Raw genomic sequence first — 27171 nt, 5'->3', positions numbered from 1 at the left:
TGCAATGCTGCATTTAACCACTGCACCACCTCGGCTCTTGGCCAAATAAATCTTACTTATGAACCCATTGTGTCCAACATCATTGTCCTACCACCCAAATCATTTTACTTTCTAATGGAACTTTTTGTTGCTTTCTTAAAGCAACGAAAAATTCCATTAGATAGAAATCATCAAGCCATGTCATACACAGCGCTGGTAAGCTTACCGTAATCATGTTTATTGAAATTGGTCACTTTCAGATATTTTTAAAAATATCTTTTTATCCAGTCTTCATTATTTTAATAAGTAACTCAAGGCCATACCTAATAACTCCTCAAAAAGAAAGATATTTTTTTTACTGCGATGCTCAAACAAACTGAGCTATAATTGAAAACACAGCATCCAAAGAACATTCTGTACCTAAATCAGGGGTGTCCAACTTTCACAACTTTTTAAGACCTGTGGACTTCAACTTCCAGAATTCCCCAGGCAGCAAACCGGCTAGGGAATTCTGGGAATTGAAGTCCACAAATCTTAAAAGTTGCCAAGATTGGCCAAACACCAAGACAGCATTCTCAGACTCTCCTTTTGGTGCATTTAATTTCTCATAGTGGGAATTTCCCATTACTCCTCTTGAGAGCAAGATAGATACCCTGAGTGGTCTCCAACCTTGGCAACTTTAAGACCTGTCCACAGGTCTTAAAGTTGCCAAGGTTGCTGGCTGAGGAACTCTGGGAGTTGAAGTCCACAGAAGTCCAAGTTGCCACGGTTGGAGACCACTGCCCTAGTAGATAACTGAATAACAGAAAAATTAAAAGAATAAATTTGATCAGATAAATAAATTCATATTTATTTAATTAATAAATCAGGATAAATTAATGCATTAAGAAATAATAGATAAAATAGATAGATAAAATACTTTATTTGGCCAAGTGTGATTAGACACACAAGGAATTTTGTCTCTTGTGCAGGAGTCTCCATGCAAAGCAACAGAACGATAATATCATCGCATAATATCAGTAAGAGTGGGTACTAAAGAAAATAATTAGGATAATGCAGCCCTACTATATGGGCAAATATACACGATAATAATAATACTGCAGGCATACTACATGGATAAAATATACATAATAACACTGCAGCCATACTACATGGATAAATAGGTTCCACCACAAAACCGTGTTCGACTAAAGCGCTTGATGAAACCGCGTAGCTGACGTCATCACAGGGCGACGACAGTGCGGAGACAGAAGCACGCTGTAAACCCTAAACCTAAAATTAACCCCTAAACCTAAATCTAACTCCCCTAAACCTAATCCTAAACCTAACCCTAACCCTTAACCTAACCCTAACCCTTACCTTAAGTTGAATCGGCTTGCTTTCAAAGCGCTATTTAAAGCGCCCTTCTTTCTCCGCGCTCGCTGTTGTCGCCCTGTTGATGACGTCAGCGACGCGGTTTAATCGGGCGCGCTTTAGTCGAGCGCAGTTTTGTCGTGCCACGGGATAAATATACATAACACTGCAGCCATGCTACATGGGTAAATATATATAATACTACTGCAGCCTTGCTACATGGGCAAATATATATAATAATACTGTAGCCTTGCTACATGGGCAAATATTATTATTATTAATAGTAATAATGCTGTAGCCATGCTACATGGGCAAATATACACAATAATAATAATACGTTACGATGTCCTAGGTCCCTGGGTGGGGCCCGACTAGTAACCAATGCCAAATCCGGCAAAACAACTGGCCGCTGTAATACAATTGTATAATAATAATAATAATACTGCAACCATACTACATGGATACATCTACATAGTAATACTGCAGACAAGCTACATGGATATACATAATACTGCAGCCATGCTGCATGGGTAAAATATACACACAGACATTTGACAGCATTATTAGAATTAGTTGAATGAAGATGAATCATGAATTAAGATGGACAGCATATAAACGTAATCAATAAATCTATCTGAAATATTGGAAATAGCTTATATAAAGTTCCCAAATAGAACTCCCCCCACCCCCAGCTTTCCTGCAAGTAAATCTTTTTATTGCAGGAGCCAAACTTTTTTATTAGCCTTTCTATTCCTTCTTTATCACTTGGGGAAACCCACCCAGGGCCCCCTTAAAGAGCTTTACTTCGAAGTAAGGGCCCTCCAAGAGCTTTACTCAGAAGTAAGGGCCTTCCAAGAGCTTTACTTCGAAGTAAGGGCCCTACAAGAGGTTTACTCAGAAGTAAGGGCCTTCCAAGAGCTTTACTTCGAAGTAAGGGCCTCCAAGGGGACGTTTTGAAAGGAAAAGACACACACAAACACACAATCCCGGAGGAAAGTCCCACGACGGTTCCCGGCCGGCCCAACGCTCCGTCTTTCGGGGAAAGCAAGCCAACCAAGCCCGGGCCTCAAGACATCCCCGCTCGGACGATGCGGCCTGTTGCCCCCGCGGTCCGCAGAGCTCGGAAAGGCCCCATCCGGCTGGGCCGTCGGCCAGGAGGGCGGGCCTGTTCGCTCCCCGCCTGCGTGGAAGGAGGAAGGAAGGACGGCCGCCGGAGAGGGAGCGCCGAGCGGCGGCCTCTCCTCCTGGGCTGTTTTATCCCGGCCGGCCGAGGAGCGGCACTGTCTCCCCGCGGCCAGGCCCCGCGCCAGGCGCACGCTCGGCCCAGCCGTCCCCGACAGCCGCCGGGGCCTGACTGAGGCGGCAAAGAAGCGCGGGGCGGGCGGCGGCGGCGAGGAGAGGAAAAGCAGGCCGGGCATCGTGGCAGCAGCACCGCCAGCGAGCGGCAGAAGCGCCCGAGGCCCAGACCGCCACCTTCCGCCTGCTCGATGCTGCACCTCCCGGAGCTGCATGAGGTAAAAAGGCGGGCCGGGCGCGGGGAAATCTGTGAGGCGGCGGAGGCGGCTTCGAAACACTCGCCGGTGAGGGCAGGGGGAGACATCTTGGCCCGAGCCGGGCGTCGCCTGAGGGGAATCCTGAGGTAAAAGTTGCCGAGGGAGCGGGCCCAGTGGCCGCACAGTGGCCTCCGGCCGTGTGAGGGACACCCCTTCCCCCCACCCTCACCGGGTGTTTGCGGCCTAACTTCTAGGCCTCGCCTGGCCGCTTGCTTGCGGGAGGCACTTCCCGGCGGCGGGACTCTCCTTCCCGGGTCAGACCTTTTTACGCCCCCCCTCCTCCCATGGGGCTCCTTCTTTTCCCCCGTCGGAGCCCCGGCCCTCATCGTGGAGACGACGCCCTGAGGGGCTGAGGGGGGGCGGGAAGGAAGGATCGGCCCGGCTCGGCCGCGGGGAAAGGTGGATTGGCGGCGGGCCCGGCTCCGGGGTCGTCGTCGGGGAAAGGGGCCTTTTATTTCCCACTCGGGGCTTCGAAACGGGGGAAGGGAAATCAAACGGCTTGCGGGGGGAGAAAAAGTCTGAACTTTTGTTTTGCGACCGGCAGGGGCCGGTAGAAGCCTGCGAAGAAGGAAACTTTCTCGACGGCGGCGGCGGCGACATCGGCGGCAGCGCCAGGATGGACTTCCCGTCCGCCCAACCCAAGCCTCCCCCCGACGGCAAGATCATCTTCTACCCGCCTGGAGTGAAGGAGATCACGGATAAGATCACCAACGACGAAGTGGTCAAACGCTTGAAAGTAAGTAAGCAAGCCCCCCCCCCCCAAGGCTTTGGCTTGGATCCCCCCCCCCTTTTTCCCTGGGCCTTGGTTCCTGGCCCTGGAAACCCTCTTCGCACCTGGCTGGGAGTTATAGTTCGGCCTGAGGCATTGAAGGGGGATTGGGTGACTCTGGGCCAATGGCCAGGAGACGGGGAGTTCTAGCCGTAACTTAAGGAATCTGGCTGGGTGACTAGGCCAAGCACCAGGCGACTGGAGTTCTAGTGCCAATAGAGGCATGAAGGCATGAAAGCCAGCTGGGCGGCTGGATCAGTCACAAGGTGACTGGAGTTCTAGTGCCTACTTAGGCATGAAAGCCAGTTGGGTGTCTGGGTCGATCACCAGGTGACTGAGTTCTAGTGCCCACTTAGGCATGAAAGCCAGATGGGTGACTGGAGTTCTAGTGTTAATATAGGCATGAAGGCATGAAAGCCAGCTGGGTGGCTGGATCATTCACAAGGGGACTGGAGTTCTAGTGCCAATTTTGGCATGGAAGCCAGCTGGGTGGCTGGGTCGATCACCAGGTGACTGAGTTCTAGTGCCCACTTAGGCATGAAAGCCAGATGGGTGACTGGCTCAATCACCAGGGGACCGAGTACTAGTGCCGACTTAGGCTTGAAAGCTAGCTGGGTGACTGGAGTTCTAGTGTTAATATAGGCATGAAGGCATGAAATCCAGGTGGGTGGCTGGATCAATCACAAGGTGACTGGAGTTCTAGTGCCGATTTTGACATGGAAGCCAGCTGAGTGACTGGGCCAATCACCAGGTGACTGGAGTTCTAGTGCCAATATAGGCATGGAAGCCAGCTGGGTGACTGGCTCAATAACCAGGGAACTGAGTTCGAGTGCCGACTTAGGCTTGAAAGCTAGCTGGGTGACTGGAGTTCGATGCCAGTATAGGCATAAAACCCGCCTGGGTGAATCACTAGCTGACAGAGTTCTAGTGCCCACTTAGGCATGAAAGCTAGCTGGGTGATTGGAGTTCTAGTGCCAATTTAGGCATGAAAGCCAGCTGGGTGACTGGGCCAGTCGCTGGGTGACTGGAGTTCTAGTGCCAGTATAGGCATAAAACCCGCCTGCGTCAATCACTAGGTGACTGAGTTCTAGTGCCCACTTAGGCATGAAAGCTAGCTGGGTGACTGGAGTTCTAGTGCCAATTTAGGCATGAAAGCCAGCTGGGTGAACTGGGCCAATCACCAGGTGATTAAGTTCTAGTGTGGACCTAGGCATGAAAGCTGGTTGGCTGACTGGGGCCAATCACAAGATGACTGAGTTCTAGCGCTTATGTAGGCATGAGCGCCGGCTGGGTGACTTTGGGGGTCAATCATATCCTTGTGTTTGAACTTGCCTTAGGGCGATTGCAACTTCTCTTGTTTGTAAGCCCTTTATTAATATGTAAGCTATTTTTTAGTTCAGCGTAGCAGTTAAAGCGCTGTGCTAGAAACCAGGAGGCTGAATTTTAGTCCTGCCCTAGGCCTGAAATTCGGCAGGGTGGGCCAATCACCAGGAGACTGAGAGTTCTAGTTCCACCTTAGGCAAAAAAAATCTGTCTGGATGTCTTTGGGAAAGTCACTAGGAGATGGTGAGTTCTAGTCCGTCCTTAGGCGTGAAAGTCAGCTGTGTCTCTTTGGACCAGTCACACTCTCTCAACCCAACTCATCTCATGGATCTTTGGCTGCCAAGATAGATAGATCTTGTTGAAATTCACACATTGTATCAGGGATTATATGGTTTTGGTTTTGTAGGTTGTGTAAAACCAGTCATATTATAAATTGCATTTTATTGATTATTAAATGTTAACCATTTGTAATTTACCTGAGCAAATTGGATTGCTCCAAGGTGTAAACCGTGTTTCCATTAGCAGAATGTAATATGCAACCCTTAGATATTAGAGTAGTAGTGCTATGGGCCTCAGAATGGTTTCTAACATGCATATGTATAGGTATGTTTTGCTTAACATGTTGTTTGAATGCAGGCATCTCTGTTTTGAATGATGGCCAAGCAGGCTATGATTGAACCAAGCCAACTCCTTGTTATAATGTCGGAATTCTTTCGGAAGCTTTGACTAGTATAACAACGAGCCAACACGTTAGCCTGAAAAACTGTATCACTTCCTTAATATGTGGCATGACAATCCCAAATTTCATTTGTGGAAAGTTCTATTTTAATTTTTGATTAGGAATGATGATCTTGGTATCCCGATTTAGTGAAAGAGGAGAGATCATTTGATAAGGAGGAATTTAGTGGTCTCCGTTTTGCATACAACTTATTCAATATATCACACGGAGGTGTTTTTTTGGCAGGGAGAAGGAGCTGCTTCTCCTCCAACCCTCTATTCTTGGCTGCATTGTGCTCTCGCCTTTTGCCGTAGAGAAAGTGAGGGGGTTCGTTTCTTGTGCTAAGTCATTAGGTGGCTTGCTTGGTTTTGCCTACTATTTTTTTATGTGTTTTGCAAATTGTGTCATGTCTCAACCTAATTGTGAATAATAATAATAATAATAATAATCTGATTATAAATTGCGGCACAATTCAGTAGCACAAATGATCCATTGGAATTTGTGCAAAAATTATAATATTAAAACAGCAACAAACTGGTGGGAACATCAGTCTGAAAAAGTCACCGAAAATCAGATGGTCAAGATCTTGTGGGATTTCCGTATACAAACGGACAAAATACTGGCGCATAACACACCAGACATCACACTGGTTGAGAAAAATAAGGTCACAATCATAGACATCGCAATACCAGGTGATAGCAGGGTCGCCGAGAAGGAACATGAAAAAATCGCAAAATACCAGGACTTAAAAATCGAAATTCAACGACTATGGCACAGACCAGCAGTGGTAATTCCAGTGGTAATTGGCACACTGGGTGCTATTCCAAAAGCACTGGAATTACATTTAAAACAGTTAAAAATTGACAAAATCACCATCAGTCAGATGCAAAAAGCCGCACTGCTTGGATCTGCACGTTACGACGTCCTAGGCCCCTGGGTGGGGCCTGACTAGTAACCAATGCCAAATCCGGTGAAACAACTGGCCGCTGTGATACAATTCTGTTGTTGTGATAATAATAATAGGACTTGAGCTGTTGAGCTACCAACCAGCCCCAAAGGCTGTGAATCTCACCAAAGATTAACCACATAACAACAACAACAATAATAATAACAGCAGCAACAGCAATATTTCAGCAGACATTTGAGGTTAACTAGTCCTTAGTATAAGGCAGGGAATAAGTGGAATCATGATGTTTCTTATCTCTTCCTGCTTTCTCCCATCCTCCAGTATGATGGAAAGTGCATTTGGAGAAGCAGAGGGGAAAACCTTTGGCTTTCCTGGAGAAAAGCCCGGATGAAGAGGCTGCACAGTCCCAAGCTGAATGGGGGAGGCAGGAAGAGGTTTAGGGTAGCCATACCCCAGAATCTCTTAGGATAGATCTAGTACAGGGGTCCCCAATCCCCTGTCAGTGGACCCCTACCGTTCCACGGCATGCCAGAAACTGGTCCATGCAAACAAACAAAGCCCCATCTGCGGGATGCAGGCAGCATGCAAAACCACGCCCCCTCCGGATCATGGAAGAACCTCTCTGCACGGAACCGGTCCCTGGCGTCCAAAAGGTTGGGGGCCGCTGGTCTAGTAGGTTGAGTTTGGCAAGATTCTGTCCATTGCGGTAAACAAATAAAAGGATTGAACTCAATTGGACTTTGCTGTGTCATCTCTGGCCCCAAGAAAACCTATGAAGTCATAGCTTCTGTCTTTTCTGTACAGCCAGTCCTCAAGTCAACAACCATTCCTTTAACAACCGCCCAAAGTTATGACATTGCTGAAAAAAGTCTGGTCCTTGACGTTATGACCATTGCACCATCCCCCCACCATCACACTATTGCAATTTGGGCTCTGGGCAATGTAGTTGCTTGCTTTTGTGAAAAGTTGCGGTGTCCCGCAGTGTTGGTCCCTGCTGATGGTAATTGATGGTTCTTTTCTTCCCAGTTTCTGGGGAAATCATGCCTATTCGGAAGAATAAGTTTGCGGCATTTGCTTAAAGACTGCAGATTTGCTTAATCACCACCATGATTTACTTGACCATCGATAAAAATGTTAGTTAAATCAGGTCTGGCTCGAGTTAAGGACAGAAAAGACTTACAACAGAAATAATAGTAATCGTATATCAAGGACTACCCGTACTTTTTACTGCAAAATTGGTTTTTTTGACTTACGATGGCCTTTGTGAGAAAGACTTTACTGAAGTTTTGCTAAGTGAACAAGGAAGATTGCATCTCTTTTGCTGGCACTATATGTCCTAGTTAGTAAGGCTAGAAGCTCAGGGCATTGAATAAATGATTTACAACTCACGCCATTTCCTACATTTTTTTCCCCTTTGGCAACTTTCATGTTTCTTTTTAATCTCATGTGTTATTTTAAATTTGTATGCCACTCAACATCTTCTGGAGTCAAGCACCGTTGAAATCTTAAGCAGTGGAATGAATTATATTAGGGGATTAAGTCTTTCAATGGAATTAGAGAAACTGCTTTATATGAATGCATTTGTTTATTGCAATTATGTCGCACACTTCTCCTTTTTTCTTGTTTGTATCTTTTCCTTCTTCATCAAATTCTTGTGTCATCTCCATGTTTGAAAGATCACTGAAATTTTGGTACATGAAAACACATGTTCAGTAGAATTGGTGCTTTTAATGCACTGGAAATGCCTGTTGTGCAGAGGAATCAATGGGAAATCGTAAAATGTAATCCACATTTTCCTCCCAGCCTTTTCGGTATGTGTTAGAATATGTGATTTATGATTAATTACTTAGCTGTTAGAAAAGTACTTTATGTGTAATAAATTTAAAACAAATGCAATTTCCCCCCCTAGAATGATAAAATTAGTGATGTTATTGGACATGTTCAAAGTATCCATCAGATATCAAATGAATGAAAAAAAATCTATCAGCCTGGAATACAGGTAGTCCTCATTGTGGTTGTCACAGTGTCCACTCTAGCCCTCAAGCCAACAAAATTAATAGTACTAAAGAAATGATAAATGTTTCTGAGATTGTAAGGTCTGAAGGTTTTAGAAAGGTCTGGGGAAATAAACAGAAGTTGGGCATAAATTTGTCATAATGCAAGCATTTGTTCATCAAAACAGTTGTAGCAAAGAAAATAAACTGAAGAATGAATGACAAAAATATAAATATATAATAAAGGGGAAGTGTGCAGAACAGAACAAAATTTCAGGTAGGGTTTCTAGCCTAGATGCTGTAGTGATGTTTGAACTTGAGCTCCCAGAATCCCTCAGCTGACATGACTCCTGCTGAGAATTCTGGGAGTTGAAGTCCACAAGTATAGAACTTGCCCACAGTAAGAAACTCTGGCTTAAAAGAGTGACTTTATGAAGTAGCAAGTATTTATTTTGAAGAGAATGATCCCATAGCAGGGGAAAAGGTTAATTGTGAAAAAGATAATATGACTCAGATGTTTGAAAACTTGGGAGTATAATTTATTCTCTTTTGCAATTGAGAGAGGCTCTTGTTGGTTTTAAGAAAATCAACGTTTTGCTTTTCTTTGCATTTTATTTTTTATATTTTTTATTTTTATCATAAGTAAAAGTAAAACAGAAATATACATTCAACCCTAACAACAAAAGAAACAAATAGTATTGGTAAGAATCCATCTAACTTTGTGATAACTTTGAGATATCTTTAAATATTTTAAGAGTGAAATTTCAATATTCCCTTGAAGCATTATTCTTTTTTTAAATATCATTTTCAGAGTTTTTGTATTTTATCTTTGAAAGATAAAGGGTTTCCCCCTCCTCCATCTCTAGATAAAATTGGGGACGGAGATGAAAAATCTAGCCACATGCTAAATAAATATTATTTCTATTCTTTACTTTTGACCTCTTAATCATCCTAAAGGCAGGGCAGATTGTGAGAGCCTTCAGATGATGAACAGCCGGAGAAGACAGGTGGTAGCAGCAAGAACTATCCATCTGTTGCTTCACACAGGAGACACAACGAGGATTTTAGGGTTTTTTAAAGGAGGTTTGGTGTATGGTAGAAAACAGATCAAGGAGAAAGTGTTGGATTACAAGAACTGGTGTGATAGTTTAACTGAGCTCAGGAAAGTGGAAATACACTTGCTTTCGTGGTGCGGAGACAATAACTTGGTCCTTAACACCAATAAGGCCAAGGAGCTTCTAGTGGACTACAGAAGGAATAGATCAGACATCCAGCCCTTGCTTATCAATGGAGACCGAGTGGAGCAAGTGGCCAGTTTTAAGTTTTTGGGTATTGTCATAAAAGAGGGCCTGACCTGGGCCACTCACATTGCAGCCTTGGTCAAAAGGGCCCAGCAGAGATTATACTACCTGAGACTTCTCAGGAAGCAACAACTGAAGGGAAAACTGCTGGTGACCTCCTACTGCTGCACCATAGAGAGTATTTTAACTCACTGCGCCTGTGTCTGGCTTGCCAATTGCACAGGGGCAGAGAGGACATCGCTCCAGAGGGTCAACGTCATTGCCCAGAGGATCATGGGGTGCCCTCTCCCCTCTTTGGAAGAGCTTTATATCTCCCACTGCCTTAAGAAAATTCAAAACGTCCTTAAAGATCCATCTCATCCTGAGCACCCTTTTTTTTGAACTATTACCATCTGGCAGCCGGTACAGGACAATAAACAACAAGGGCAAATAGACTGAAAAACAGCTTCTATCCCAGGGCAGTAACCATGTTGAATTCTATGGTATAGTGCAATGTTAATGCAACATTAGGTTTTCAATTTCAGTTATATAGAATGTAAAGGATGTATGTTTGTGTTTTTATTTTTATGGTTATAATGTACATTGAAGATGGCATTTAATTTCAGTGTATGATGTGCAATAACAATAAAGTGAACTAAACTAATCTAAACTTGTACACACCGAGAGAGTATGATAAAAGAATGGAATGAAGAAAGGAAAAAATATTTGTAAAGAAATGGTGAAGGAGGAGAAGGTTCTTTATCTCAGGCATGTCAGAAGCTCAAAATGCTGCTGGTCCGTTAACAGTGTTGTTAACAAATGTTGTAGATGCGAAGATTGCAATTGGGTAACGTCTGATAAATGATATTTATCTCTTAACCCTGCGTATGTTACAGATTCATCTGCATTATCAAACAGTTGGTCCAAAGTCCGTATCCATGCTTCCGTTCTATTTTTTCACGTCACTATATTTTTTTTTAATTTCTAAAGTTAAGTTTCCCCATAAAGTCAACTTACCTAGCACTTTTTTTATTTAGACATTATATTCCATTGCTTTCTAACTGGTTCAGTTGTTTCCAGAGCTGCTAGACTTTTAATGTATTTAGAACCGAATACTCTCTATCCAACCGACACTTGGTTTCTCTTCTGAGTGTATAAATCTGATATTGTAAATTATTAAAGTTTTATGATATCATGTTTTTACTTTAAACCAGTGATTCTCCATTTTTTTCTTTGCCCTGGAATCCTTTTAAATAATTTTTGTGGCCACGGAACATCAGGACTTAGCTCAAGAAATGTTTAAATTGTAACATTTCAAGTTTTTATGGACCCCTATGATGATATCACAGCCCCCCCCCCCCCCCCGGGGTCCGTGGACCCCAGGTTGAGAATTCCAGTGCTTTAAACCACATTCTACAGGCTATCACTGTGATGGCTAATCTTTTTGTCATTGCATGCCAAAAGTGTGTGGGAACTTATCCCCGTGCACTCCACGCATGCGCACGCCCACGGTCCCTCCTGCGCAAGCGCACACTACACCCATGTGTGCCTCTTTCTCAGTGCATGCACACACGACCTCCCTAGCATGCGCCCCATCCCCCCAGGTGTGCGTCTCCCATATGCACCCTGCACATGTGCGGCAGAGACCCGAAAACCAGATGGCAGGTGGGAGGCACGTGCGCATGCGCAGTGGAGCTGAACTGGGGCGACAGCTTGCGTGCCTGCAGAAAGGGCTCTGCCATAGGTTCGCCATCACAGGGCTATCATATGGGGCGTATTTTGATGATTGCAAAGAACTATTCCAATTTTTTGTTTGGAAGCAGTCGTGTTTGGAAGTTAATGTGAATGATTGTTCTTTGGATTGTGGTTATTCTTGCAGTCTCTGTATGCGTGCATGGGCGTGTTGTATTTGCAATCTTTTGATACTAACGTATCAGTAGAAGGTAGAATGCTAGCCTTAATAATTATCTTGCTACCTTGGACCCCAATGGATTTAGTAAATTGATGGCATGACCTTCTGTGGACTAATTCATTAAGAGTTGTTGAGGTGGATTGGAAATGCAAGTATTTCATCAGCCACGATCTTGTTGTAAGCATAGCACTAATTAATAGCAACCACGCTTATGCAGTATCATTGTGAAGGTCTCCTGGCAATCAGGGAACATGCCGGGAGGCCCTTACGGATTTTACACACACACACACACACACACACACACACACACACACACTCACACACTGAAAAGATAGTGTTTAAATAATAGTGGGATAATAAGATGGTGTATTAGGTTGTACTCATCTGCTGTTCTTCTGTGCTCTGTTTAATTCACTCTTATGTGGCCCAAGGATTGAGGCTGAAGTAGTAATTCCTATAGCAGCCCCGTTTTCCATTTAACAGCTTCATCTCTTTTTCTGCATGAGGATAACTGCAAAACAGCTGATCAGCCAAAATTAGTTGAGTCCTTCTTTATCACTGGCAGGGTTATAATGTTCAAATACCAAGGTGGCACTGTTAAATTTGCCATGTGAAGTTAGCTTTAGAGTTGAAATAGGGTCGGATTAGACATAGCTAAAATAATCTACCCTGTTTCCCTGAAAATAAGCCCTCCCTGAAAATATTGCAACATAGCAGCAGCCATGAGATAACCATGCTCACCGCCTCCTGCACCTAAAAAATAATAAGACCTCCCCAAAAATAAGGCCAAGCGCTTATTTTCGGGGCCAAAAGGAAATAAGACCCTGTCTTATTTTCGGGGAAACGTATTGATTTCAATTGCGTTACTCTAAATAGGGTAGGGAATTTGCAGCTTTCCAGATGTTGAGTTAATCCGCATATGCTCCAGATTGAATGACCAATAATTTGGGATGGTTGACATGGCAGTTCTGAAATTTGAAGAAACATAGACCTAAGGCTTGGATCCTCTATCTCAGTGTATCTCAACCTTGTCAACTTGAAGATGTCTGGACTTCAAGTCCCAGAATTCCCCAGCCAGTGAATGCTGGCTGGGGAATTCTGGGAGTTGAAGTCCAGACATCTTCAAGTTGACAAGGTTGAGAAACGCTGCTCTATCTGATATGTCTCTTACCAGTTAAACATAGCCAATAAAACAATGTACATATTTTGATCATAGGTAGGACTAAAAAATAAAATGGCCATATAGCTGGGGTACGCTTAGTTCCAATCAAGTTCCCTAGCCTTAGCTTTTCAATTTGCTTTTGGAATTATTTTAGAGCCGTGGCGGTGCAGTAGTTAAAATGCAGTAGTGCAGGCTAATTCTGCCCACTGTCAACAGTTCAATCCTGACCGGCTCAAGGTTGACTCAGCATTCCCTTCTTCCGAGGTCGGTAAAATGAGGAGCCAGATTGTTGGGGGCAAGAGGCTGACTTTGTAAACCACTTAGAGAGGGCTGTAGAAGCACTGTGAAGCGGTATATAAGTCTAAGACGCTGTGGCTATTTTAATACATTGAATAAAAGCTAATTAAGCCACTTGCAGAGCAACAGACTCAACCAGTTAGCTTTCATGGTATTCCTTTACAATTAAATATTTAATTGCATATGATCTCTATTCATTTTTAGTGTAAATGAGATGACAGAAGTCTGTGAAAGAAAAAGTGAAATAGCTATTTTAAAAAGGGAGTGTGAAGCTGCACTAATGTTTGTCCTGCCTGATTGCAACTGACAGATTTTCTAAATCACGAGGGCATCCATAGTTTTGTAACAAGTTTTCACAAAGATTTTTTTTCTTGACTGCAAAGTTTGTGTGGCATTGCAACTTGACAACCACGTGAAAGCACATTGGATTTTCTTATTTCCTATAGGTTTATAGGGCACATACAAGGTTCATTATCTTCCTTGTTGATAATAAATGTGCCGAATCTAATCATAAATGTAGTTGCCGGGCATGTTTACTAATGTTTTGGTAGGAGATTATTTTGAAGAGTCTTATTTATTGAAACTGAATTATTAATCAGTTCATTCACTTGGTAAATGCAAACAATGTTTCAAAATTAAAAGGAAAAATTAACCCAGCAAGATTAGTTCAACAGTAATAGATTGCACAGGAAAAATCCAAGGAAATATCTGATATATTGTAGTTCAAAAGCCGCATTCCGTTTTGAAAAAGCTTCATAGACTCAACTTGTGATCTTAACTCTAGAAAACAAAAGCAAAATAGATTTTTCTGTGTTCCTTGCCCAGCTTCCTCATTCAACAACGAACAGTGATGCATTTGAAAAGTTTGCCCAAGTTAAGCGTTCGTATTTCAGGGATTAATGCTGACGTTTATCTTCTTCACTGAAACGGTTCGACTTACAACCGTTTGTTTAGTGTCTATGCAGAGTTACCACAGGGCTGAAACCAGGGACTTCCACCCGCTTGCATTTAGGACAGTTGCTGCCTCCCATGGTTTGCAACCTTCCCAGTCAACTTCCTACAAGTGAGATTAATGGGACATCCAACAGGGAAGGTTGCAAATTGCCATCATGTGATGTCTTGCATAACACTACTTGATAATGAATTCTCCAGTCTCAATTGCATTGTAAATTGAGGATTTCTCTCTCTGTCTTTCTGTCTCTGTCTCTGTCTCTTTCTGTCTCTCTTTCTCTCTGTGTGTGTGTCCATCTCTCTCTCTCTCACTCTGTGTGTGTGTGTGTCTTTCTCTCCCTCTTTTTCTATCTCCATGTCTCTGTCTCTGTCTCTTTCTCTGTCTCTGTTTCTGTCTCCATCTCTCTCTCTCCCTCCCTCCCTCCCTCTCTCTCTCTCTGTTTCTCTGTGTCTCTCTCTTTCTGTCTCCATTTCTCTGTGTTTCTTTGTCTCTGTCTCCGTCTCTTTCACTCTCTCACACACATACACAGTCCAGAAATTTCCCACCTTCTTTGCAAGCTCATTTAAAGGAAATCTCATTTTTTTCAAGATATGCTCTGCCCCCACATGGGGGGGGAGGGGGAGAAAAGGTATTATCACTTAATTGATAAAGGCCTGTGCTTTCCATATTCTTTCAAGCAACCTTCATTGTTTTTAGCAAGGCTATTTTAAAGTTCTCCCGATTATCTGGGTAGCATTTATGAGATCACCCAATTGAAAGGGCAGCCCCCATGTGCTGTAATCAGGTGTTAAAATAACCTCCCTTGCTGTTAGCAGAAGTTATTTTAAAGCCTAATTACTACCGATAAGCTTGGAAGCCCATTGGGGAGTATATTTTTGTGTGGTGAATTGAGCTCTCCGGAACAATGCCACGTGACCCCCCCCCCCAATATATTGGATTGTGGTTTCTTCAGTCCCAGGGTTGTTTTTGTTGCTGTTAGTTGTGAAATCTTGCCCGGCCCATTGTGACCCCCATGGACAATGTTCCTCCAGGCCTTCTTGTTCTCTATCATTCTCTTAAGCTCATGCTGACTGCTTCAGTGACTCCATCCAGCCACCTCCTTCTCTGTCGTCTCCTTCTTCTTCTTTTGCCCTCCATCGTTCCCAGCATGAGGCTCTTCTCCAGGGAGTCCTTCTTCCTTCTCATCAGGTGGCCAAAGGATTTGAGTTTCCTCTTCAGGATCTGGCCTTCTAAAGAGCAGTCAGGGTTGATCTCCTCTAGGACTGACCGGTTGGATCGCCTTGCAGTCCAAGGGACTCAATGCAGGAGTCTTCTTCTCCAGCACCAGAGTTCAAAGGCCTCCATTCTTTGGCGCTCAGCCTTCCTTATGATCCAACCTTCACAGCCATCCATGGCAACTGGGAAAACTTCCCTAAAGTGAACAAATTACTTCCTGAATTGTACATTATGAAACAGCTGGGTATTATGCCTATAACACAATTTTGCATACATATGTGCTAGCTGTTCCCGATTCTAGAGGGCGGTGCTCATCTCCGTTTCAAAGCCGGAGACCAGCGCTGTCCGAAGATGTCTCTGGTCATGTGGCCGGCATGACTAAATGCCGAAGGCGCACAAAATGCTGTTACCTTCCCACCAAAGGTGGCTCCTATTTTTCTACTTGCATTTTTACATGCTTTTGAACTGTTAGTTGGCAGAAGCTGGGACAAGTAATTACACGGCGCTTGGGATTCGAACCGCCGAACAGCCGATCTTTCCGATTGACAAGCTCAGCGTCTTGGCCATTGAGCCACTTTTGACTTCCTAACATGCTCTAATTGTATGCATTTCAGGTGCACCATGCACAGGTAGTCCTTGACTTTACCATCATTGCTTCGGCGACCTTCGTAACCTACGACTGCGCTGAATGAAAGGAGCTATGACTTGTTCCCAGAGTTACGCCATTTGCAATGCCCTCTGCAACTGCACGATGGCGATAAGGGCCACATGGCAACCCGTTTGCATTTATGACCGCGGCCACATGATCCCCGTTTGCAAGTGTTCCCTACTGGCTTCCCCAGAAAATCCATGATTTTAGCTTGTTGCAGATAACCCTTGGCTCACAACGGTTCATTTGGAGACTGTTCAAAGTTAAACCAGCGCCGAAAAAATGGAGTTTGGGGTTGTTCTTCCACACTTATGTTCATTCCCGCGGTCACGTGATCAAAATTCAGATGCAAAAATTTGGGGCTGAATTGTCATAAGTCGAGGCCTACCTGTACTGGTGAAACCTGAGAGGGAGAAGAGGCCAGAAAAGACGACGTGTTGCTGTGGCCTTAGAAACCAACATGAAGCTAAACCAGAAAAACTACTAACTGGGAAGCAGATTTTATCAAAGTGATTTAGACCATAACGTTGCATTCCCTGGACGACAGCCAATGTGGCAAAAAGGTGGTTTCCCTCTCTACAGTCAGAGAGGGGGGGGGGAGAGGCAGGTAGGAGGGTGAGTGAAAAGAGTGTGCGTCTCTTGCATCTTAAGAGTTGGATAGTGCTAGTTAGGTGATACGAATTGGGTAGGTAGGATTAGTTGATGGATTAGTTAGGAGTATTGTGTATATGAGTGAGAAGCGATGAACAAATCGGACTTGTAGAAGATGGCAAAAGCTTAAGTGGTATTTGTTCGGGCATGTAAGGTTGGAGATGGCAGCAGATCTTTGTTCTGTTTCGTGCTTCCCAAGAGCACGAAGCAAACTCCTTGTCCCCTCATTCCCATCCAGCAAAGTCTTTCAAGGGAGGATTTACAATCACAGATCTTATCTGGCTTGGAGAGCTGCCAGGCCGACATCTGCAAAACTTGGCAAAGTGTCTCAGAGAGTCACGAACCAAGTAAACAAACTAATGGTCTCCTGCAAACTCCACTCCCCTTTCGCTCCTCTTTTATTTCCTCTGGGAGGGGCCATTCATCCTCCACCTGTGGTCTTAGTCCCAAGTCGACCCCTGTCCTTTAGCTGTTCCCTTCGCCTGGCAACTCTGTGCATGCGCACACTAGGAACAGGCTCCAACTGTTCTTCTGCCTCACTGATGTCTGACTCCAAAGGCAGCTGATAACTGGCATATGGCTCTGGCCCCCTCTCTGCCTCCGACACAGAGTCCTCCTCCGAGCCTTCCCCAGACTCCAGGACTGGCCCATCTTCCTCCCCAACCTCTTCGTATTAAAGATGCAATACCTATATTAAAAGTTGAGCCTATCTATCTATCTATCTATCTATCTATCTATCTATCATCTATCTATCTATCTATCTATCTATCTATCTATCTATCTATCTATCTATCATCTATCTCCCTCCCTCCCTCCCTCCCTACCTACCTACCTATCATCTATAATTATATAATATATTTATATTAATTAATCTTTTTATTTATTTTTTTAATCTAATAAAAATGGCTGTATGTATGTATGTATGTTCCACCATAACTCTGAAATGCCTCGAGCAATTTCAACCAAACTTCGTACACAGATAATTTACCCTCTGGAAACAAATACTGGGGGGAAGGGGGGGAAGCCACCCCTGGTGTGTGTGTGTTCCAGCATAACTCTGGAGTGCCTGGCCCGTTAAGGAGTGTGAGCGTGGCATCCTAGAGCAGCAATTGTTTGTGATGTCATGGGAGGGAGAAGGGAGAGCCTGGGCCATTAAGGGAAGCAAGTGTGGCGTCCTAGAGCGGCCGTTGTTTGTGAAGTCAGTTCCTTCGCAGCTTTCTTTGGAAAGCCAGCCGTAACGTTCGCCCTCCAGTGAACCAATGGGGAAGCACCTGATGGATTTGGGGCAAGGTGCCAGGATCGTAAACAGGGCAGGAAAGAGGAGCACATGGGAGTGAAAAGGGAGAGGACAGGGATGATGGGAGTAGGGGGAATAAAGGCCCCTCTCAATGGCTCCCTGTCAGACAAACATTTCAACGTCTATAAATACCCAGGCAATGCCAGATTATCAGCTAGTTAATTATATAAACACTAAAAAAGAATCTTGAAAGATCTACATTTGCCAAATCGTCATTATAAATGATATTACAATTTGGATGAAAGTAAGGAAATGTTTTCATTGTTTGTTGATTCCTAGATGGTAGTGAAAACCTTTATGGATATGGACCAGGATTCAGAAGATGAGAAACAACAATATCTCCCTTTAGCCTTGCACCTTGCGTCCGAATTCTTCCTCAGGAACCCCAACAAAGATGTCCGTCTCCTTGTAGCTTGTTGTTTGGCTGATATATTTCGAATTTATGCCCCTGAAGCACCGTATACTTCACACGACAAGCTCAAGGTAAATTTAACAAATTATTTCCACCTTTGGCTCTTGAGATTTTCAAAGAAATGATGGTTACCTCCCAAAGTCAGAAATAGATAGTAGCATAATGCACCAATGGTAATAAACCAGGATTAATTGTGATCTGAACAAACAGAGGCAACTATTAATCTTGCAGCCTGCGCTTTCAAATGGAGAGGAAATGGAAACATTTGCATTGTTTTTTATTGAGAGGGGGGGGGAATCAAGTTTGTATGTCTGACCCCAGGCAGATTGAATTCTATAATTTAATTTTAGCCTCGGTTTATTGGATAATCATGCAAACTGCATGAATCAGAAATGAATGCAGATTTAAGACAGTGCCAACTAAGGGGGACGAACTCAAAACATATATCGTTTTGATCATGTAAGCTTGAGTCGTATAGCGGTGCTTAAAAAGCTTCCCTAAAAGGTACTTCAATATACGGAGGACTAGCATTAATAGATGTGTCTGGATTGCAAACTCATTAGCTTAATTGGGTTCACTTTATCTAGTTTTATGGTCTCCTCATGAGGAGCAACTGCCTGGAGCACTTGTGAGTGATCCCAACCCCTCTCCTTTTCCAGCGAGGAATTAGGAACAGCCAAACTAGTTGCTAACGCTTCGTTCCACTGCAATCACCAGGTCTGGGGAAGAAATAGCTAATGAACTTTTTATAAAGGCGTGCCAAAATTGTGTGTGTGCACACTATCACGTGTGTGCTCACACCCACAATTCAATGCGCCCCTCCCACCTGCGCATGCGCAGGTGCCCCCCCCCACATGCACGCATGAAACCCCTCCCCGCCGAGGGGCGGGGAGTTTTAGCCCTCCCCAGGCTCCGGAGGCTTTCCTGAAGCCTGGGGGAAAGCGAAATCAGGCTCAGTGGACCAACCGGAAGTTCGGAAAGGATCCATTTCCGGGGTTCTGGGTGAGGCCGAAAATCATCTGGCATGCCAGAGCTGACTGCTCACATGCCGGCAAATATGGCTCCGCATGCCATAGATTTGCCATCACGGGGCTAATCAAAGCATTCACAAACCTTTACGCGTCACTGTAGTTAATCATTACCTTTGAACAAAAGCTTTTGTGACTTTTCTTAATGCTGGGAGTATTACTTCAGTTGCAGAAAAATACAAGATAGAAATCTATAGATAGTAGAATTCATTAAAAAAAATCTTCGTTCTTGTTTTGCAGGATATATTTTTGTTTATTACAAGACAGTTAAAAGGATTAGAGGACACTAAAAGCCCTCAGTTTAACAGATACTTTTACTTATTAGAGGTAAGAATTTGTATCAAATTAAATCAAATATGTATCAGTGCTCAATAAAATTTCAGTTATATTTATGAATGTTGTAGCGTTTCTATTGAAAAGTAAAAAGGCAAAATATTTTTTTCCTTTGTGCCTTTTCATTTTAATATATCAAAGCGTACAAAAAATGTCATGCTTTTTTTTCAACAAACCAGGGTCTCATCATTGGCAAGTTATTTTGAGGTTATGCTGACCTTTTGCCATATACATGTAGTTCGGATCGAAATGATAATGTTAATGCTTTGTTTTTGTCACAGAACTTAGCGTGGGTTAAATCTTACAACATCTGCTTTGAGTTGGAAGATTGCAATGAAATTTTTATTCAGCTTTTTAGGACTCTCTTTTCAGTTATCAAGTAAGTTGGAGTATTCACGCCTAGATGCAAGTGCAAATTTGCTAATTCTGTTACGTTAATAAAGATATACAGTATTTCTGCAATGTAATTATGTTTTTATTACAACTTTATAAAACAATACTAGCAATGAACTTTAGGGTTGCAAAAATCAATTCTGTAATGGCACAATTACCTGGTTGAGAAATACACCATGGCAACCATAGGCATGCCTAAATATCAAAATCAAGTTCTTTATATCTTATGAATCTAATATATCCAAGCAGTGAGCCTGAAAATTTTGCTTCTTTCTAGCTTCAGTTTAATTCTCTGAGTCAAGATAATTAATTGGCAAGGCAGTTGATGGAGAACAAAAAATATAATCTGAAAGAATCTGGGACAATTTTTAATTGCCTGTTGACTGATTAATTGACTGACTACTTGTCTGGCGATTGCTTGATGATGCTACCTAGTTTGGTAGTGAAATGTCTGCAAGAAAACTAGCAAACTTAGAGAGCACCAAGGGCCCAGAATGGCCACAATGAGAACATATTACTTTCCCATATAAAAAATATGGGGGTGGGGTGGGGGTTTGCCTTTGGAGTACAGTGACATTGGCAAGAAACTAAAAATTCATCCTGAATTGCTCAACTCGTTTTTGCCCTGAGAGTGAAATTCAGAGAGACGATGTTAGAAATCTTCCTGATTAAACATGTAACCCATCTCCTCATCCTATGCAAACGATTTGGATAATGAGCATTAATGATTCAGTGAATTAGTGGGAAAGGTATGGGGAAAACAGAAGAGCCTGAATAACATGGAGTTTCCCAGTAAAACCAAGAGAGAAATAAACTTATAATGACTTTCATATCACCTGGTCATTTTTATCAAAAACTAGCCGATAACCCGGAGTTGCCTGGTTATTTATTTATAGGGGGAAAATGTCCTGACCAAACATAATTTCTAATGTTGGATTTTCCCCCTTACCAGAGGGAGCCCCTTGTGGAGTACTGTGAAGCCATTACCATGGCAACTCCACTTCCTGCACAGTAGAAGCCATTTTAAGGCACAACAGGCTGTATCTTAACAGAACAATACCCCTCCCTGAGGGGTGTTAGGGGTGTCTTAACCCCACAGTATTTTTTTTTCCAGAGAGGAAGTCATCTGCGTACCAAGTTTGGTTGAAATTGCTCGAGGTGTTCCAGAGTTGTGCTGGAACATACATACATACAGCCTTTTTTATTAGCTTAAAAAAAGATTAATAATTATTATATAGATTATATAATAATAATAATATAAATAAATAAATATAATATAATTGCTCTAGGCGTTCTGGAGTTATGCTGGAACACACACACACACACCAGTGTGTGTATGTGTGTGTGTAAAAGATTACTGACTGAAATTGAGTAGCAAATTGTTTTAATTGAGTACTAACACCATTGTCTCTTAATAATCTACTTCTAATGTTATATTTAGCAATAGCCACAATCAGAAGGTCCAAATGCATATGCTAGATTTGATGAGTTCTATCATCATGGAAGGCGATGGGGTGACTCAAGAACTGTTGGACTCCATTCTTATCAACCTCATTCCTGCACACAAGGTTTGCAAAGACCAAAAAAAAAAAAAAAAAAACCCCACCCTCTTGCGTTCTTGGCATAGAAATTGAAAGTCTTCTCTTACCGCAGGAGATGGGAACTATGGCCTTTTTATGACCTCTGGACTTCAACTCCCAGAATTCTTGTCTTCTTGAATTCTGGGAGTTGAAGTCCACAAATCATAAAAGGGCCCTAGTGCCTCATTTCTATCTTACATGACATATTGCCAAAATAATAGAAAACTTAGTAGCCTTTCGCTGATCTTCCCTTTCTCTTGCTTCTACTGGAACTTCACAGGGGCGACCTTCATTTTTAAATTCAAAGATGTTCAGAAAAACGATAAGGGACTTGTTGGTAAAGACAGTGTTTCTCAACCTTGGCAACTTGAAGATGTCTGGACTTCAACTCCCAGAATTCCCCAGCCAGCAAACGCTGGCTGGGGAATTCTGGGAGTTGAAGTCCGGACATTTTCAAGTTGCCAAGGTTGAGAAACACTGGGTAAAGACACCAACTGCACATATTTTAACTTATCTTTTCTTGTCAGTATATAATTGGTGAGGTTGTAATTTGTGAGCCTACTAGGACAGTTTTTTAAAAGTTATTTTAAAATAGAAGTTAGCGATTTGTTAAGTCGCTAATTGCACGATGCAGCAAAACTTGAAAGATTATAGGGCTTGATAGACATATGAGATTTAGGCCATTGTTTAAATTTGGCTAAGTTTTTGGAGAACTCTTGGTACTGTATTGCCAACTTAAAACTTATAACTCTTCCTGTCCAAAAAAAAAAAAAAAGATTAAATAATGGATTTAGGAAGATTTTACACACACACACATCCAGAATATTGCCTAATCATATTCTGCTATCTAGAAAAGGATAGATTATAGTAACATTCATGAATATAAGGTTTATACCAGTTATGGCAAACTTTTTTGCTGCCCTTTGTCTCCACACTTTGTGTGCACATGTGCTCGTTGGGCTTGCAGTCTGGAAGAGGAGCTGCCCAAGGGCATGCGCGCACCAGAAAATAAACTTCTGGTTTCTGGCACGCGCATGCACACTGGCCAGCTAATCTTCCGGTTACTGGCGCGCATGCGCATACGTGATCAGCTGGCCGGCACTCTGGCTCACGCAGGAAAACAGAAGACCAGTCTTCCAGTTTCCTGCACTGCCGCACGCACGAAGGCCAGCTGATCATCGCATGCGCACCAGAAACCTGGAAGAGGAACCGGCAATGCCGCACGTACCAGGCAACATGGCTCCGGGTGCCACTTTGGGCACACACGCCAGAGGTTCTTTCCTGACCCTTGTGCGGGGAGGTGGAGGAGAAGTTTGTAATTTCCCCCACTTTTTCTACCTTTTTTCCACTGGTAAAAAAGCAAGATTAAAATCTATCTATCTATCTATCTATCTATCTATCTATCTATCTATCTATCTATCTATCTATCTATCTATCTATCCATCCATCCATCCATCCATCCATCCATCCATCCATCCATCCATCCATCCATCATCCATCATCCATCTACCCACCTACAATATCTCTGTCTGTCTGATTGTCTGTCTGTCTATCTATTTGTCTATCTGTTTGTCTATCTATCTATCTATCTATCTATCTATCTATCTATCTATCTATCTATCTATCTATCTATCTATCTATCTATCATCTATCTATCTATCTATCTATCTATCTATCTATCTATCTATCTATCTATCTATCTATCTATCTTATCTAATTCATGTACAGATATCACACTTTAGAGTTTGGCTCATACCTGTGTGTTTGAAAATGTCTAGCATGAATTGCTTGATAACTGTAATTTTCTTAAATATATTTTTTTCTTTTTATTCTAGAACCTTAATAAACAGGCCTTCGACCTTGCAAAAATCCTGTTGAAAAGAACAGTCCAAACCATTGAGCCATGCATTGCCAATGTATGTATGGCACATTTTAACATACTAGTGATTGCTGCATTTTAAAAACCTGGATTGTTTTGAATATTCCTTTGGATTCGTTGTAGCAAATTTATAAAATTTGAAAATGAGTATTCATACTTTACATGCGCCATGAAGCCAGTTACTCAGCAATCGTAATCCCATATCTATTACACATCCCTCTCTTCCTTCCCACTATTTCAGTCAGAGATATAAACTAAATTCCTGGCAAGGCAGTCATTCTGTGTGGGCCAGGTTTGATAAACAGAAGAAATGACACGGTGTAGCACATCAAATTTTTAGACGGTCCAACATCTAGAGGTAGAAATAATTAACAGTGATGTGGGTTATAACTGTCTTGTCACTTGCTACAAATGCTTACAAAGTGCCTAACTTTAAAATCTGCAAACCAATTATAGGGGGGGAAAATCGAGTATCCAATTAAAAGCTAGCTTTAAGGCTTAGTACCTACATAGGGATAATTAATATAAATAGGATTATCTGTGAACTTGTTAATGTGTTTGTGATGCAGAGATAGAAGTGAAAGGGTTTGTGTGTGTAAAATACAGTTAGGTAAAATTATATTGCATCATGTTATTAAACAATTTAATACAAGGCCATCAATATGATCATAGTTTCAACTGTTTCTTAAATTTGGGTAGTATCATGTTTCCCCCAAAATAAGACAGGGTTTGGTTTTGTTTTGACCCTTGAAATAAGTGCTTGGCCTTATTTTGGGTGAGGTCTTATTTTGAGCTGCAGGAGGCAGAGAGCGTGGTCACCTCACGGCTGCTGTTGTGTTGCAATATTTTCAGGGAGGGCTTTTTTTGGGGGGGCTTATTTTAGTGCATGTGCTCAACCCCCCCCAAAAAATTGGGCTTATTATCCAGGGAAGTCTTATTTTCGGGGAAACAGTATTATATGACTAATTCCTTTCTCAAGCTTGCTTGTTCCAGTTTCATTTCCACGCTATCAGATTCTAATAACTTGACTACCAGAATGTTAGTCCACAATTTGCACTGAAGTAGAATGCTAATCTTTTAACTTGTTAGCGTCCTTGTGAAATACACCCGTTGGCCAAAATATATCCCACAGGATAATCTTGCTTTATGATTTCAAAGATTACCATTCCACTTTTTAAAAAAAAGACCTTTAGCGGCTACACTTTTTGCATTGGCTTTACCGCTTGAGATGGGAATTTTTAATGCCTTTTGCTGTCTTGAGAATCCGGGCATCCTGTAAATCTGCTCCAGCATATGTGTGAGAGTGATAGAATGTCATCTTTGTTACTGTGCGTTGAATAGAAATTGAAACCACAATTCTATTTATTTACTAATCAAATTTATACATTGCCCCATCTCACCGCCAAAGCGACTCTGGCTGGTTTACAAGTTACAAGCAATAAAATCCACATAAAAATCCATTCAAAAATAGACAAAAGTTAAAAAAAAAAAAAAAGGAGGGAGCGCCATCAAGCCACCAGCCTTCCTCAGAGTTATGTCCCACACTTGGATCTCCATACGGGCAACCATGCCAAGAGGTCCCACAGGGCAGGAGGAATGCTTTAATATTGAACATAGTTTTGCAAAAACATGATAAAGAGTTATGGCAACAACCAGTTAAAATGTGCAGGCCCTTTGAAAATATTTACTTTTTAAAGCAAAACCTTTTCTCTTTTATTAGTTTTTTAATCAGGTTTTGGTACTAGGAAAGTCTTCTGTGAGTGACTTGTCTGAGCATATATTTGATCTAATACAAGAACTTTTCGCTGTCGATCCTAATCTACTGTTGTCTGTCATGCCACAGCTGGAGTTCAAGCTGAAGGTAGGAAAGAATTGATCTCGCCTCCAATTCTGTACGAAAGAATTTGTATGAAAGTCTGTAGCATTTGCATATGGAAAAGTGAGTTTGTTTTCGGCGTCTTCTTGCAAGTTGCTGAGATGGAAGTGCAGAAGGGCAGAGGGGCTGGGGTTGCACTGCAAATGTGTATTGGCAGTTTTGACACGATTGCGGATAGGCAGGCATGAATCTGTGAGGTTTTCCAGAACAAATTTGTTTCTATGCTTGCCAATGGAAGTAACTACAGCTTGGACAACGTCCAAAAATCATTGGCAGGCTCATGAAACAATAAGTAATACCATCCTAGGCTGTATCGCAGAAGGATGGAATCAGGAGCTGTGGCGGTGCAGTGGTTAGAATGCAGCACTGCAGGCTAATTCTGCCGACTGTCAGAAGTTCGATCCTGACTGGCTCAAAGGTCGACTCAGCCTTCCATCTTTCCGAGGTTGGTAAAATGAGGACGCAGATTGTTTGGGGGCAGAAGGCTGACTCTAAACTGCTCAGATAGGGTTGTAAAGCACTATGAAGTGGTATACAAGTCTATTGCTTCCTTCCTTCCCTCTCCCTTTTCCTTCCTTCCCTCGTTCCTTCCAACCTATCTCCTTCCTTCCTTCTTTGTTGGCACAGTGTTTAGAATGCAGTATTGCAGGCTAATTCTGCAAGCAGTTTGCTCCTGACCAGCTCAAGGTTGTCTCAGCCTTCTGTCCTTCTGAGGTCGGTAAAATAAGGATCCAGATTGTTGGGGGGCAGGGTGGGGAGCAGTATGCTGACTCTGTGAAACCGTTTAGATTGGTCTTTTGACAAGCAACGTCAATGGGGAAGCCAGATTCACTTAACAACCAGTCTGGCTAATTTAACAGCTGCAGAGATTCACTTAACAACAGTGGCAAGTAAGGGCATAAAATGACCCAAAGCTTACTTAACAACTATGTTGCCTAGCAACACAGGTTTTGGGCTCAATTGTGATCATAAGTCAAGGACTACCTGAATTGAACCTGGTAAAGGATTTCAAGAGGAGACCCTAAGTTTAAACTACATTACTTTGATTTAACTTACCGTATTTTTCAGAATATGACACTCCTAAGTATAAGATGCACCTACCTTTTGGGGACGAAAACAAGAAAAAAAAATCTGTCTCTGCCTCCCAGCAACTTGCCTCCTTGCAGCAAACAGCCTGTTTCAGTTTCAGTACAACCTGATTAGCACAAGCAGCTGATTGTCTGTTGGATTGGCCTCCGACAATCAGCCGTTTCAGGGTGCAGGGATTGCTGTAGCCTATTGCCACCTCCGTGCGTCCCATTTTCGGCCTCCGCATCCCGTTTTCAGCCTCCGCAAGCTCCGTTTTCGGCCTCCGCACACCCCCTTTTGGAGGACGGGAGGGGGAGTGCGTCTTATACTCCGAAAAATGCGGTACTTTATGGAATGAGAGCAAATATTCCAACCTGCTTAAACGTTACATCCGTACATTTCACTTTTTTCTTTTTAACTGACAGAGCAATGATGGAGAAGAACGCTTAGCTGTCGTAAGGCTTTTAGCAAAGTTATTTGGTTCCAAAGATTCGGATCTTGCAACACAAAATCGTCCACTTTGGCAGTGTTTTCTTGGCAGGTGAGAAATGTACCTATATATATTCGGTTGGGTTGATTTTAGCCATTTTT

General features: G+C 42.7%; 1 protein-coding gene across 3 annotated transcripts in view; it reads left to right on the top strand.

Moving 5' to 3' along the window:
- The first annotated feature begins 2539 nt into the window (after window positions 1-2539).
- Window positions 2540-27171, top strand: part of PDS5A (PDS5 cohesin associated factor A) — a 64937-nt gene continuing 40305 nt past the window's right edge. The window contains exons 1-9 of one of the 3 annotated variants that reach the window (XM_087724822.1): window positions 2540-2846; window positions 3430-3621; window positions 18291-18494; window positions 19692-19778; window positions 20066-20163; window positions 21619-21745; window positions 23593-23673; window positions 25357-25497; window positions 27006-27121. In XM_087724822.1, the coding sequence (XP_087580948.1) occupies window positions 2820-2846; window positions 3430-3621; window positions 18291-18494; window positions 19692-19778; window positions 20066-20163; window positions 21619-21745; window positions 23593-23673; window positions 25357-25497; window positions 27006-27121 (1073 nt within the window). In that variant the 5' untranslated portion in view covers window positions 2540-2819. The remainder of the gene's footprint in view (window positions 2847-3429; window positions 3622-18290; window positions 18495-19691; window positions 19779-20065; window positions 20164-21618; window positions 21746-23592; window positions 23674-25356; window positions 25498-27005; window positions 27122-27171) is intronic. The other 2 variants (XM_087724823.1, XM_087724824.1) reach the window with 2 other exon arrangements.

The sequence above is a fragment of the Thamnophis sirtalis genome, unplaced genomic scaffold (assembly GCF_051295495.1).
Source record: "Thamnophis sirtalis isolate CommonGarterSnake01/CBP01778 unplaced genomic scaffold, rThaSir2_p1.2 scaffold_10, whole genome shotgun sequence".
NCBI classification, from domain to species: domain Eukaryota; kingdom Metazoa; phylum Chordata; class Lepidosauria; order Squamata; family Natricidae; genus Thamnophis; species Thamnophis sirtalis.
Note: the sequence above shows the minus strand (reverse complement) of the source record. Positions and strands in the feature narration are given on the sequence as shown.